The 13,965-nt window shown below is 47.1% G+C and overlaps 2 protein-coding genes across 2 annotated transcripts; one reads left to right on the forward strand and one right to left on the reverse strand.

Moving 5' to 3' along the window:
* Window positions 1-2: 2 nt before the first annotated feature.
* itm2bb (integral membrane protein 2Bb) lies at window positions 3-6,860 on the forward strand. The gene is made up of 7 exons (XM_077580317.1): window positions 3-236; window positions 3,511-3,645; window positions 4,064-4,132; window positions 4,801-4,944; window positions 5,045-5,155; window positions 5,440-5,590; window positions 6,036-6,860. Exons 1-7 carry the CDS (start codon window positions 153-155, stop codon window positions 6,122-6,124), a joined length of 783 nt encoding a protein of 260 aa, XP_077436443.1. The 5' UTR covers window positions 3-152; the 3' UTR covers window positions 6,125-6,860.
* A 3,955-nt stretch (window positions 6,861-10,815) lies between these two features.
* On the reverse strand, window positions 10,816-12,567 carry LOC144060263 (trace amine-associated receptor 1-like). Its single transcript, XM_077579621.1, has 2 exons — window positions 11,753-12,567; window positions 10,816-11,715 (listed from the first exon to the last, which is right to left on the reverse strand). The coding sequence occupies exons 1-2, from the start codon at window positions 11,940-11,942 to the stop codon at window positions 10,880-10,882; spliced, it is 1,026 nt and encodes a 341-aa protein (XP_077435747.1). The 5' UTR covers window positions 11,943-12,567; the 3' UTR covers window positions 10,816-10,879.
* Window positions 12,568-13,965: the final 1,398 nt, after the last annotated feature.

The raw sequence follows: 13,965 nt of genomic DNA on the forward strand, positions 1-13,965 counted from the left end.
ACATTCCTGCCATTTTCTCTCGCTCATAACAACAATCAGCTCAGCTCCGACCGAAAGTTGAAAGTCCAACTCGACAACGACTTTTCTTGCATTGTGTAACGACTTTGACCGGGAATAGTTTTTCGCCGAGTGGGATTTGAAGCGATTCCACGATGGTCAAAGTGTCTTTCAACTCGGCCTTGTCGCTGAAAGATGTGAAGAAGGACGCGGAGACGCTCATTCCCGAACAGGACAAAGTGAGTGCGATTGAGACGGAGAGAAAAAAAAATGGCTAACCCACATCAAACCTGCTGAAGTTTTAGCGTACGCCTGAGATCACTTTCTTTATTTTCACCCCGCACACACTTCGATTAAGCTTGATTACAATGACAATTGTCGTTAACGTGACGCACTTTTGTTCATTTGGCCGCAAGCCAAGTGTCGCTTTCAACTTCTGCATTAATTTCTTTCAATTTGTCTTGTCGCGAGAACACTACTTGCCTTTCGGGGCTTCTTCAAAAGTACCCGTTAAAATGCGAATAATTCATGCCAATGTCGTAATTGTCTGCTTGCTCAACAGTCAATCTGACTATGAGTTGATGTTTTTGAGTTCTACTTGCCAGCGCAAGTCGAACTGCGCGCATGGCTGGAGTTTTCTTTCTTTTCTAAAAGTTTTCGTCCTTTTGGTGTTTAGCACTGATACAATTGGGCGATTAAAAAAAAAACATTCTGGTTGGTGGGCGGTGCAGAAGACGCGTGGAGGGGCGTGCTTGCCGAAATGATGTCATTTGTTTACAGTAGTTGTTGCTTACTACGTAATTACGTAACGTCATTTAAGCTATGAATGTTAAGTTTACGTCAAAACATTCCAAATCAGTGGGCAGTATTGTCTGAATAGTCTGCACATGATTTTTTTTTAAATAAATCAAACTTTGTTGAAATAAACATTTGTTAAGATTTATAACTTCAATTATGATTGATTAAAATCGTAATCGTCCTGCTCCAATGTGGTTCTGGTGCAAGCTGACTAACGTCAAAACAAAAACTTAGTTGCTAAGTCGCCATCCGCTTAATTCCTCCTCATCTATGATGTTTTCATGAACACGGCACGTCCTGTACTTTTTCATTCTGCGGTTGTTTTCTTGAACAGAAAACACCTCAATGTTATCAGGGAGTTGTTTTGAGAAAAATCGGATTTATCTCAAACATGGACAAATGACGTCAACAGTTTAGTGGGAGACCAAACTGTTGACATCGATGCTTCATTTCCTTTTTTTTGGGCGGGGGGTTGTGTGCGCGCGTGTGTGTGTGTGTGTGTGCTCCAGACATTCTGTAACGTATTCACAAAATTCTCTGGGGTCATGTTGATGTTGTGACCTCCCATAACATTTGCCAAAATGGCCTTCTAGGCAGGCAGGTCCGTGTGGACGACCCCTTAAATCAAAGCCCCCAAAAAATAAAAAGAGGATCTTGAGTTTGTATCTGGATTGGCACAAGCTCAGCATTGTTTTTACGCAAACGAGTGTCCACCGCCCACTAAATGCTCGGCATGCCACATTTTGGCATCCCGCTTGTCGGTGTCAGGATGTGCCTGGCTTCCTGTTTTCTGTTTTCCAGCGCCACTTATGCTTTTACAGTCGACGCGAGTAGGCCGACCATCTGCTCTGTTGTCGCTTAACTTTCCTCTAAAGTGGCTTAGTCGGATTTAAGGCTCGAACCACGCCAGTGCGGACGAGCGTGTTATCCTTGGCCAAGCCTGACGAGCGCAACGTTATATTTTCGCAGCCCTTAGTGGACTTGCTTGCGAAAGAAATAGGACAGAACAAAAGACATTTCCACAAGTGTGTCACATGGGCCGAGGAAGAATTGATCCAGTTTTGCTGTGGGTTTTGTCGTTCAAAGTCTGTTACTGACCACTTGCATTGGGGCCAAGTGGGAGCAGCTGGTGTGAAAAACAACAACAACAACTTGCTTTGCATGTGAGAGGAAGTCAGCGCTCACTTTGCAATACACATTTGCGCCACCTACAGGACATTTTCCGCACGGGAAGTCAACACAATTTGTCTTCATGATTAACTCCACCAAGCCTAAAACGTTACGTGAAGTTCTATTTTGATGATTTTGATTTTTAGTTGCTTGGTTAGCACACAGACAAACACAAACGTGCCCGCTTCTCACGGAACTTTCCAGAGGAGTGATGCAGGGCCAAGGAAGAATCTTGTATACTTTTGTTCTCGTTCAAGGTCTGCGACTTGGGTTCAAGAAAGTGCTGACTAAAAAAAAAAAAAATTGACATTCACAGTAGGAATAGACCGATTATCGGTGCTGATATTCAGCATTTTCACAATTAGTATCGGAGTTTTTACAAAAATAGAAATGTAATTAAATTAATTCCCCAAAAATTCTATCAAGTTTCAATTGACTTTATACGGAAACTCAGTACCTTCTGTATTTGTAAGTTTTTAAGACATGCTGATGAATTTGTTAGAATTTTAAAACACCTCTAAGATAATAATAAAAAAAATTAAAAAAGCTTCAATAGTTTGCAAAGATGAAAAGTTGTTCAATAAACATTGGCATTCAAGTTTGTCCATCCATCCATTTTCTGAACCGCTAATTCCAATTTATTAAAATTTTGATGCCACTATGTCACCTTTTTAGTGAAAATGAATATCAGCGTCAAATATCGGCGTCCTTGATTACAAAAAATCGGTCTCGGCCCTGGAAAATAAACAACATATCGGCCTGTCTCTAATTGGCAGCCAAGACGAATCGTGCGAAATCCAAAGCCGCTTTGAGGAACGTGTGGGAAGAGATTAGCCGCTCATCGCTAAAAGCGACTCAGCCAGACACTTTTAAGGGACGCGACCCGACCGGCCTTCAAATTCTGCGCACGTGTGTCGGATCGAGAGGAAACTTTTGACGGCAAGTGAAAAGGAGACATGTTGCCACCTGTTTGCCCAAAAATATTTACCCACAATCCTCGGCTATTTGTGTGTCAATATGAACGTTTTACGCCTTGGGAGATCAATAAAGTTGGCCGGCTTTTGCCAAATAACTTTGACGTGAGTCTGCAGTGCGTGTGTGTGTACTTTTGTCTTTGCTACATTGTGGGGCCCATACACGCGCGCGTGTGTGTGTGTGTGTGTGTGCGGAGCCAACCTTGGTTGCCTGCGTCAACAAAGCCTGCCGAACATCTGTCGGGCGTGGCGGCGCGACCAGACCCGACATGTCGGACTGTTGCGCTACCAAATTGTGCCATCAATGTTTTAGTACACGAGAGAGAGAAAAAAAGAGAACCCGTACACGCAGAAATCATCAAACTGGTTTAACTCCTGGTGGGAATTGAATGCGTTTCGGACTTGACTGTCGTCCAGTTTCACGCACACTAAAAATAATGAAAAGGTCCGAGTCCCAGTGTGACCCGCCTCCCTATTTGAGAAGAACTCCTGTAGACGTACGGGACTGTCATTGGACATTTTGTACGAAGGCATCTAAATGTGTCGCGTTGTATTTTTTCCTCCACCGCAGGATGCCGAGGCGGGGGCGGGACTGGTCCGTCAGCCGCCGCGAGCGTGGCGCTGGTGCATGTGTCTGGGTCTGGCCCTCATTCTGTCGGGGATGGTAGTGGGCGGGGCCTACCTGTACCGCTTCTACATCCTGGAGGTGAGTGGCAGGGTGCTGGCGGCGGCCATCTTGGAGGGCTGCAAACCTTTTGCCCCACTTTCCCGATCCATTTCCATGCATGGGATGTGAAGAATTTTGGAAATATTCTAGAGTGGAAACTTTGAATGAGATTGAAGTGGAAAAAATGAAAACTCCAGTTTTGTCATTTTGTAGGAGTGTGATTTGAAGTTTTCTGGCTGCAGTCAAATCTCCTGAATGAATTTCGTCTGTTCTTGCATAAAATCAATCCGCATTCGGCCAGAATTAATTTCTAACCAATCAAGGGACAACCTTCAGGCGGTAAACGGCTGCTTCATTTGTGCCAGAAAATGTCCACGGAAATGTTCAAACTTTGACAATTGCTGAATTTTTGCAACGCAAGCGGCGACCAGCTTTTGTGCTTTCCTTTTCCCTGCAGGAGGGCGAGGTGTTCGTGTGCGGGGTCCACTACCGCGAGGAAGACCTCAGACTGCCAGAATTCATGCAGGTCGGCTAAGGGTGGGCCGCGTTCCGGATCCGGATGGGCCGCGTTCCGGATCCGGATGGGCCGCGTTCCGGATCTGGATGGGCCGCGTTCCGGATCCGGATGGGCTTTAAATGCGGAAATCTGCTTTCAACGTTGCCGGAATACAAAATGTTCCAAATGCAGTTCAGCTTCCGCGAATCAAATACATGACCGGAAATGTCCTACTTTTTTATCAACCATACAGAGGACGTGAAATCATTCAATATTAGAGTGCATGAATGAAAGTAAACGCGGTGGTGCTTTTAGACGCAAGTTGAATTCTTTCCTCAAGTTCTCGTCCCAATTGAAGCCATTCAAATCTCTGAAATCAAAGTTAAAATGCTAAACTAAGTCAATGCATTTTCTTTCAAGTATTTACAAACATACATTGAAGTAGTTTCTTTTTTATACTTGAATCCTATTAAAGAAGCATGAAAAAAAGTAAATGACGTGCAAACGGATATATTTGAATAGTTGTCAAATTCATGACATATATTTATGAAATGGGTGCACAACCTTTAAAGTGAATTGAATAAATAAGCGACTATTTCAAGACGGTTGAAATAAAAAGGTAACGTTTTGAAAGTGTCTTTGCGTAATACAGGGAAGGACTTTTGCAAATTGGATTTGAGCAAAGGCCCGGTTTGCAGGTGGAGGCGGAAGATGCGAACCCGCTGCGGCAGCTGGAGGAGCGAATCCGAATTCTGGAGCGAGAGCAGGTGGCGCTCATTAACGTGCCCGTGCCCGACTTCGGGGACGGCGACCCGGCCGACATCGTGCACGACTTCCAGAGGGTAAAAAAAAGAAAACGATGCCGAGCCCAGCGAGCGTGTCGGCAGACCGGACCGGACGGCGCTGGCCTCTGACCCGCTTTGTGTGCGTGCGTGTGTTCAGAGGCTGACCGCATACCTGGACCTGAGCCTCAACAAGTGCTACGTCATCCCGCTCAACACCTCCGTCGTCATGCCGCCCACAGACTTCCTGGAACTGCTGGTCAACCTCAAGGTATCGCAACACTCCCGCAAGCGCTGGTCCTTCTTGTTAGCGTTAGCACGGAGCTTGTTGACGCAGCAGTCAAAGTCAAATTTAGCATTTGTTAGCCTTGAGCTTGTTTTGGGTCCCCACCTCGTACAGCTCACATTTTGTCCTGACCTTTTTTTTTCTTTTTTGGACTAGCTTAGCATGTAGCATTTGTATTAGCATTAGCACTCAGCTCCTTTGGCACCTCCAAGTGCTTAGCATTTATCGTTGATTGTTTTGACCCAGCTTGTCTTTGGCGCCCTCCGCAGGCGGGCATTTACCTGCCGCAGTCGTACCTGCTGCACGAGGAGATGGTGGTGACGGAGCGTCTGCAGCACGTGGAGCAGCTGGGCGACTTCATCCACAACCTGTGTCGCGGCAAGGACACCTTCAAGCTGCAGCGACGCGATCGCATCCTAGGTACGATGGAGGCGACCGATCCGCCATTTTTAAAAACCTGAAAAAAAAACTGTTTTTTAAAAACAAATCTTTGTTTCTGGCTTTCTACGTCCATAAGGAGCATAATTAGTAAAAAAAAAAAAAATTAAAAAAAATCAGAATTTCATTTAAGTGGTTGTCAGTGCACCCTCTAGTGGTCAAATTAGTAACACCAATCATTTTACTGAACACTGCTGTTTGTGTTCTGACCTCACGGGCCAGATTGGACCCCCCCTGGCGAGCCGTATGTTTGATACCACTGGACTAGGCAGTGATTGTTTTGCGTAGCGCTTGAGGGGGCCCAAGTGTCACTCTTTTGAATTGAATATAGTTGGACGTGACGTGACGTGACGTGACGTGACGTGACGTGTCGTGACATGTCGTGACGTGACGTGACGTGTCGTGACGTGACGTTGTTTGTCGACAGGCATGCAGAAGCGGGAAGTTCTGGACTGCCGCAAGATTCGCCACTTTGAGAGCACGTTTGTGGTGGAGACCACCATCTGCCAGCTTTAAGCCGTCTCCCGTTGGCTGCCTGCCGTTTCCATTCGCGTTCCATCTTCAGATTTGTGTTTGGCAGAGGAAAGGAAATGTGAAGAAGGCGCCCCCTTGTGGAGACCGCTGGCACCGCAGCGCCGCTTTTTCTTGATTTTTGCCAAACAAACGGCACCAAAAGGGCTCAAATGAGATCGCTTGTAATCCGAGTCACGGTAGCGTCGATTGCTTGATAATTGTGAGTACACGAAGGATGCAGGGTGGCGCTATTTTTTTCTTGTTCTTTTTTCATCTGTATCTTCCTCTTGTGCTTGTAGCATTAACACAATAATTCATGAATTAACTGGACTTGTTTTTGTTGGATCATTTTTGTTCGATTTTAAACGATTAGTCTGTGCAGTAAAACAGAGGGGAAAAATGCTTGCTGGGGATTTTTTTCTGTTGGAATGTTTTTTGTTTTGTGTGTGTGTGTGTGCTTTTATCTTTGCTACATTGTGGGGCCCATACACGTGTGTTTTTCCAGGTTTAAATACCATTGTGGGGACCGACCTCTTTTTGAGGGTCAAGACTTGGTTTTAGACTTAAGGTTTGAATTGGGTCACGGGTAAGGAAGGGGGGTAGGTAATCATTTTTGATCGGTGGGGTTTGGGGGAGAGGCTCGGAAATGCGTCATGTCAATGAGATGTCCCCACGATGAGACAAAGACAAGTGTGTGTGTGTGTTCAACCCAACAGAAAATAAAACAAAACAAAAAATGGTTTGCTTGTATTTTCTTTTCCATCTTGCGTTCAGACCACACCATCCAAAGGTGGAAAAATGATGCACATACATTGTACACTTAAGTCATGTCAAAATTGGAGGGTTTTCTTTTAAGGAGTACAAATATGACAAAACAGGTACTTCTATTTCCTATGGACAAATGATAAATCATTTCCATTTTATCGATCACATTTGAAGGTTCCATTTCTACTGATATGCGACTTGATCAAGGTTAGATACAAACTTCACATACCGGCATGCCGTGCTGCATGCCTTTACATGTGGTGCCCACAAGGTGGCGCCATTTGCAAGTTGCTAACGATTAGTATTTTCTTCAGCCGTCGCAATACAATGCTACGACATTACAACAATTTCAAACAAATACAAACAGTGAGCATGTTTGTAGTTTATTTTTGATTGATTTCATGAATGATTGTAACCTAAACAGCCAAATTAATTTGACATGTATTTACTAGTTTTGTGTATAATCAGTTTTCAATACATCTGCAAACTGCACTCATTGTTGAATTTAAGAGATGATCTTTTCCCTACTTTCAATTTTGAGATAAGAGAAAACTGCCATTCAGTTCTTGTCATTTTCAGGAAAAAAAATACTACACGATAGGCTATAAAAGAAGAATATGTCTTGATTGTGATGAAATGGGATGTCAAATGTCCAAATGCAAATACACATCCATACGTTGATCTTGTCATTGAGGCCTACTATTCCTTAAAACGTATTTTGCCAGGCGAGTCCCTGGAGGAGGTCGCCTTCAGCTTTTGACACCTTGGCCCATTAGCGTGCGATGAGGACGGCTTGCAATCAGAGGTGTGAAGACGACAAAAACAACACGTGAGCTAATGCTTGCGTGTTTTGCCCAACAGACGGACGGCAGTTTTGCAATTCTTCGCCAACTGGATGATCATGTCAGCGTTTCAGCCCAAAGACCAACAATGCAGGCTAACTGCTATTTGTGTGTGTGTGTGTGTGTTGGGCGGTGGGGCAATGTCCGGTCAGAGGACTAAAGCGTCCTCACCTCAGTCACGCCAAATGAGAGGTCGCTTCGTCTTTAAGTGTCACAACAACTCTTCCATTGGCTTCCTTTCTTTCTCTTTCCTATTCTGAGGCCAAAATCTTGTTTTTTGAGGGCCTTTAAAAACTCACTCAATTTAGCAGGTGTGTTCATCCTGCTCAAAATAGAAGTTCGCTCGGTAGAAAGTGCGAGTGTGACCCTCTAAAGTGGTCTTGCTAGCTTAAGTGCTTCCTGGGGTCTTTGGAAAATGAAGATCCTGAAACCCGTTTGACTTCCAACATTAAGCCTTTTTTTGTACGGTGGCCATCTTGTGGTGGCCCTGCAACAACTGCCACTGGCCGTCGATATATGGATGATTATATATATATATATGTGCGTGTGGCTTCTGCTCTTCAATCCATTCCATATGGAAGGATTTAACCCAGGATTTCATTCAAAAAGGCAAAAATGAGCAAATCAAAGCAAAAAAACCCAAAACAAGAACACATCCAGGCAAGAAAATGCTGCCGACAGGACACGGCATGTGTGTGTGACGTGTGTGACGATGACTCGACGAGAAAGCAGGCAAATAAATACACATGGTAACGAGACAACGAGAGTCAGCTGGACAAGACGCACCTGGCTGCGGAGACCGATTGGGTAAAACCAGGGTCCGAGATAACGAGCGCAGGAGGACGAGATCAAACTTGACCAGACGTTGAAAAACAAAACATGAGCCAGAAACAAAACCAAAACACAGAACATGACAGTCACTGACACACAATGAACTGCTCGCAGACAAACACACGATCACAATTTGGATACAAAAAAAAAAGTGTAAATACAATAATAGTGTCAAATATGGAAAGACATTGGAAAATAAATGTCCTTACACATTTCACACTGATGTGGTTTGCAGCATGAAATAAATATAAGAGCAAAACCTTTTCCTTTATGAATTGATATTTAATCCTATGTTTTGTTTTTCATACTTTGCATTTACTTGACATTTTCATTCCCAAGAAATCGTCGGAGATTTACGCGCCGGTCGGTGCGTCGTAACGGTTACGACGGTGTCGTCGTGAGCTGGCCGGCCAGAATATGGAAATGAGGAGTTCGGGGACAAGTCGTGGACATTCGGACACAGCACCTGTTTTTTTTTTTCTTTTCTTTTTGCAGCGTCGGAAGAGCACGCCGATGTCCGTGAGTCCGGTTGGCGTGTTTTTTGGGTCAAACTTCTTGCAGCGTTCTTGCACGTTTTGAATGCTGTGATTAGCGCGCTCATTTTGGCTAGCGCTTTTGCATTGTGTATTAATTCGTCCCCGAGTTAGCTCGGCTGATCATGAAATGGAAAACCAGCTGTCCTTGAAAATGGAGACTTGCGTGTGCTGAGTGCGTTTGGTGACTTTTGACGCCAGCAACATTGGCCTCTTTTTGAGGGACTGTTTGTTATCGGCCAAATCGTACTCGGTGAGCTCCGGTCGAGTGAAACGTGACTTTTGTCATTCCAAACAAAGCAAAGAACAAAAACACAAATGATTAACGTCCTCATAATGTCATCAATGAAATGCATTCATGAAAAGGCCATTTGATTTTTGCAATCTAAGGTATTTGCCGGTCATTGACAATTGCAAGGTCACGTCGCAAGTCAAAATGGTGGTCAACTCGGTGAAAGGAAGCTCGTTGAAAAGCTTTTGGACTTTGGATGCTTGTCATGTGATTTGCGAGGATTCTTTGGATTTGTTAGCATTTGCGTTGCGCAAATATGGCAAATGATGTTCGTATTTCGCTGAGAGGGAGCAGGCCAGCCCGCTGAGAGGGAAAATGCGGGTACATGCATTGGAGGATTTTTAAATTTATATTTTTTTATGCAGGATAAATGTTGACTTTGTCAGCTGATGTTCAGAATCCTTCAGAGTCTTGAAAGGCGCTTCCAAGTCATATCGATTCTTATTCTTATTCTTTGTAATGAATCCCGCATTAGGTGACGACTCTGCTTTTGCGTCATGTCCTAAATGTTGTTTTTGTTTTCGTGTCGCTTGTTTTGCAATACGCGACTGTCTCCGACGACCGGAGACAAATTCCACGTCTTTCTACATTCATGTCTTTCATTTCCAAGATTCATTTATGAGCAACTTATGGTCTTGGTTGTTGCATTTATATTTGCAAATAAAAAAGCTAGCTGTGCAATTTGATGGCGGGGAGCGGCTGTCCTGCCGACGGGGACAAACGTCTCAGCGACATGCGGACATGTGGGCGGGGCCGCAATATCGAACGTAATCGAATATGAAGCTGACGCAGTTCGATTGGACAAAACAAAACACATCTTTTTTTTGGGATGTTGTTAGTAGTGCAGCATTATATGATGTTGAAGCCGCCTCAAATATGAACGTCGTGCTTTTAAGAATATTTATCTTGGATGCAAATGAGTCATGTGGTTATCAGGATACGTTTTGCACAAGCATGGTGACGTTTTTTTTGGGGGGGGATTTTTCTGTCCTTGTAGCTTGTGTCGTGCTTGTTGTTGTTTTTAAGCGTGCGCACGTGACCCCCCCCCCCCCCCCCCCCCCTCGGGCTTGTTCACAATCGGCGGGCCTTTGCCTTCATTTGGCGCCTGCCTGGAGGTTTGCCTTCTCTTGTGACGTCACGCGCGGCGGCGCAGGTTGCCGATTCTCTCGGGCCTCGTGCGATTGGTCTTTTGAGACAGACATGATGTCATCCCTACCGGGCCCGCGGCACTTTGTGTGCGTTACAGACTGCAGCTTTCAACACAATTCTGTCATAAAATATGTCAATGTGTTTGATTTGTCACATTCATTCTGTTGAAATAAGTGATTAAGAACACAGTTTGTTGTCTTATTTGTGCTTATGATACATGAAAAGTGTCTGAAAAGGAGGTTTCAGTTTTCCACACTTTATTTATGAACCGATGCTCTTAAATGTCACCAAAGCGAGAGCCAGCTGCTCCGTTCGGATGGAAGAAGAAGCGGAGCGGCGTGCGCGTCTACAGCACGTTGGCCTGGCGGGAGCCGGGCCGCAGAATCTGCAGGGTGACGATGCGCTTGACGGCGCGTCGGAACCACGGGTAGAACAAGGCGTAGATCAACGGGTTGAGGCAGGAGTTGAAATCAAAGAGGTAGAGCACGTAACGCGCCGACGAGGAGAAGGCGGCGTGGCTCGCCAGGGAGGAAACGTAAAACGGGCAGAAGCACACCACGAAGACCACAACCAGAACGCCCAGAGTCCTGGCCGCCTTCAGCTCGGATTTCTTGGCCCCGGAAGGGTTGCAAGGTTTGCCGCCGGCGACGCGGGAGCGCAGGGCTCGCGCCTGCGCCACGGCCACCGCAAACACTCGGCCGTAGAGCGTGACGATGATGCTGAGCGGGAGGACGCAAATCACAATCAGATCCAGGATGCCGCCGTGGATGTCGATATTGATCAGGCACTCGCCGTGGCACGAGCGGCACTTTTCCGGGCGGGCCATCTGCTCCCTCAGGAGGACGCTGCTGTAAAGGAAGGACACAAACCAGCAGAGGCAAACGCAGGCGCGAATTCTTCGCACGGTGACTTTGACGCTGTAACGCAGAGGCTGGCAGATGGCCACGTAGCGGTCGGCCGAGATCAGCGCCACGTGGCCCACCGAGGCGCTGGTGATGACGAAGGACAGCAGGTGGTAGACGAAGCAGGCGGCGTCGCCCAAAGCCCAGCAGCCCGCGCTCATGTAGATCTCGCCGGGCCACAAGACCAGACCCACCAGGAAGTCCGAGACGGCCAGCGACAGGAGCAGCAGGTTGGTGGGGGTGTGCAGCTGCCTGCGCGCCACAAACACAAGACACGCGGCTTGTCAGTCGCAAGGTCGCCCGGGGGGCGCGGTCACGGGTGAAGAACATGTGCCTGAAGTGGGAGATGGCCGTGATGACCAGCAGGTTGAGCGCGATGGTCGCCACGCAGACGACGGGCAGCGCCACGCTCAGAAAAGCGTCTTCCGACGACCGAGCGGACGACCTCCGGCAGGAGGCGTTGGCCAGCTGCGGGAAGCACAGAACCCATTGGTCCTCGCCATCCATGGAGGGGCCGGCGCTCAGGCGGCGTTCTGTCCCGGCAGCCCCGCTGTCCGCCTCATTTATGTGCTCTCGTACCTCCCCCGGCGAAATCCCATTGGATCAAACTTCTCAAAGTGTGACGTCATGATGAGAGACAAACGCTTCGGCGAGCAACAGTCGGCTCAACGCATGCTCCATTTTACACCATCCAATCCTCTGCCGCTTGTCCGAGGTCGGGTCGCCGGGGCAGCAGCTTTAGCAGGGAAGCTCAGACTTTCCTGTCCCCAGCCACTTCAACCAGCTCCTCCGGCGGGATCCCAAGGTGTTCCCGGGCCAGATGAGAGACATTGTCGGGGACATGCCCGAAACACCTCTCCAGGCGGGCGTCCAGGAGGCCTCCCGACCAGATGCCCGAGCCACCTCAGCTGGGGCAGCGGCTCGACCCTGAGTCCCTCCCGGATGACCCAGCTTGTCACTATCTCTAAGGGAGAGCCCCGGACACCCTGCGGAGGAAAATCATTTGGGCCGCTTGTGTCCAGAAGCTTGTTCTTTGGGTCACGACCCGCAGCTCGTGACCCAAAGAACAAGATAGGTGAGGGTCGGAAACGGAAAATCGAGAGCTTTGCCTTTCGACTCCGCTGCTTCTTCACCAACCCTCTGCATTGAGAGGAACCAGTTGAGGTGGCTCGGGCATCTGGTTCAGCCTTCCTGGAGAGGCGTTCTGGGCATGTCCCACCGGCGGGACCTCACCGGTGGGCTGCCGGTTGGGGGTCTGCCAGATGCTCCCAAGTTCCGCCATGGGTTAGGGTCGTCCCTAGCTTTGGGGCAGGTGGTTTTGCGCCCAACCTGGTGGTCCGGGTTCGAGTTCTCTCACTTCCCTGTGTTGATTGAGGCATGATTGCGTCTTCATAGTCGGACCTCCATCAAACACAAGATGCCAACGTGTCCCAATTCAAAACAACAAAACCCCTCACTGCAGAGGTGGCAAACTGGGTCCTGCAGGGCCGGAGTCCTGCAGCTTTTGGAGGTTTCTCACTCCCAACGCAAGCTGATTCCAATCAACAGGACGGTTATCAGGCTTATGCTGATGAGCTGATCATATATCAGCTGTGTTGGAGAAGGGCAACACGCAAAACCTGCAGGACTCCGGCCCTCCAGGACCACCTCTGGTCTTATTTTCACCAATGACTTGTTGAAGCTTTTTTTGTGACCTCGTCACGATGGACATCATTGCAATGCGAAACTGGTTTTGGGAGCGGAATTGAATTAATTTAATTTTCCCAGGAACGCGACCTCAAACAGACACAACCTTGTATTCAAAACCAGATCAATCAAAGACTACGTAGTCCAGGAGTTTCTCCCATTTTCTCCGTCTTCATCCTGACATCACAAGAATTTTCTTTTTGGTGGGTCAACACACGATTAACTTGCCTGCCAAAGTTGATCAAACTGGCTGAAATTTCAAACTAGTCATGATCTGACTTTGTCATTTTTCAGCAACTTCTTTTCTCTATGGAAAAAAACAAACACATATCAAATGGAATCAAAGGCAGTTGGAAAGCTTGGCAAAGGTCAATTTGTCTCCGGCTTAAGACAATGACTACATTTAGCCGAATATTGGCAATACTCCGGGTTTGAAAAGGCCACGTCAACATGCGCAAAAGCCCCAAAATGCTCTTTTTTGCTATTCTGAGCAAGCCGAACCCTGGCTTAGCCTTGAGCTAACCTGATCATATAAACGCCATCGGGGTCCCTCCTTTGAGCAGAACATTTGCTTTGTGTTCTATTCCCAAGCAGTCTTGGTCTTGCGAGCACAGGAACTACTCGTATGCATGGCGGCCATCTTACGTTGCCACTCACAAAGTGACCCTCACTTGAATATATCGATTTCTCCGCGACGTTGTCACATTATTGTCCGTCCGTACGGTGAAAAAGCCGCAGTGTGTATCGACGGTGTGTGTGTGTGTGTAAGTCCGAGCGGACGCAGATGTAAACAAACATGGCGACATGCACACTTTTGGAGCAAAAAGAAAATCGACGACTTTAT

Source organism: Vanacampus margaritifer, chromosome 11 (genome assembly GCF_051991255.1).
Source record: "Vanacampus margaritifer isolate UIUO_Vmar chromosome 11, RoL_Vmar_1.0, whole genome shotgun sequence".
Lineage (NCBI taxonomy): Eukaryota > Metazoa > Chordata > Actinopteri > Syngnathiformes > Syngnathidae > Vanacampus > Vanacampus margaritifer.

Bases quoted from the DNA above. Each gene is read 5' to 3' on its own strand.
- itm2bb (XM_077580317.1), top strand. From the start codon at position 153: ATGGTCAAAGTGTCTTTCAACTCGGCCTTGTCGCTGAAAGATGTGAAG. The intron at 4,133-4,800 runs GTCGGCTAAGGG...CCCGGTTTGCAG, and splicing joins GACTGCCAGAATTCATGCAG to GTGGAGGCGGAAGATGCGAA. The intron at 5,591-6,035 runs GTACGATGGAGG...GTTTGTCGACAG, and splicing joins GCGACGCGATCGCATCCTAG to GCATGCAGAAGCGGGAAGTT.
- LOC144060263 (XM_077579621.1), bottom strand. From the start codon at position 11,942: ATGGATGGCGAGGACCAATGGGTTCTGTGCTTCCCGCAGCTGGCCAAC. The intron at 11,716-11,752 runs GTGACCGCGCCC...GCGACTGACAAG, and splicing joins CAGGCACATGTTCTTCACCC to CCGCGTGTCTTGTGTTTGTG.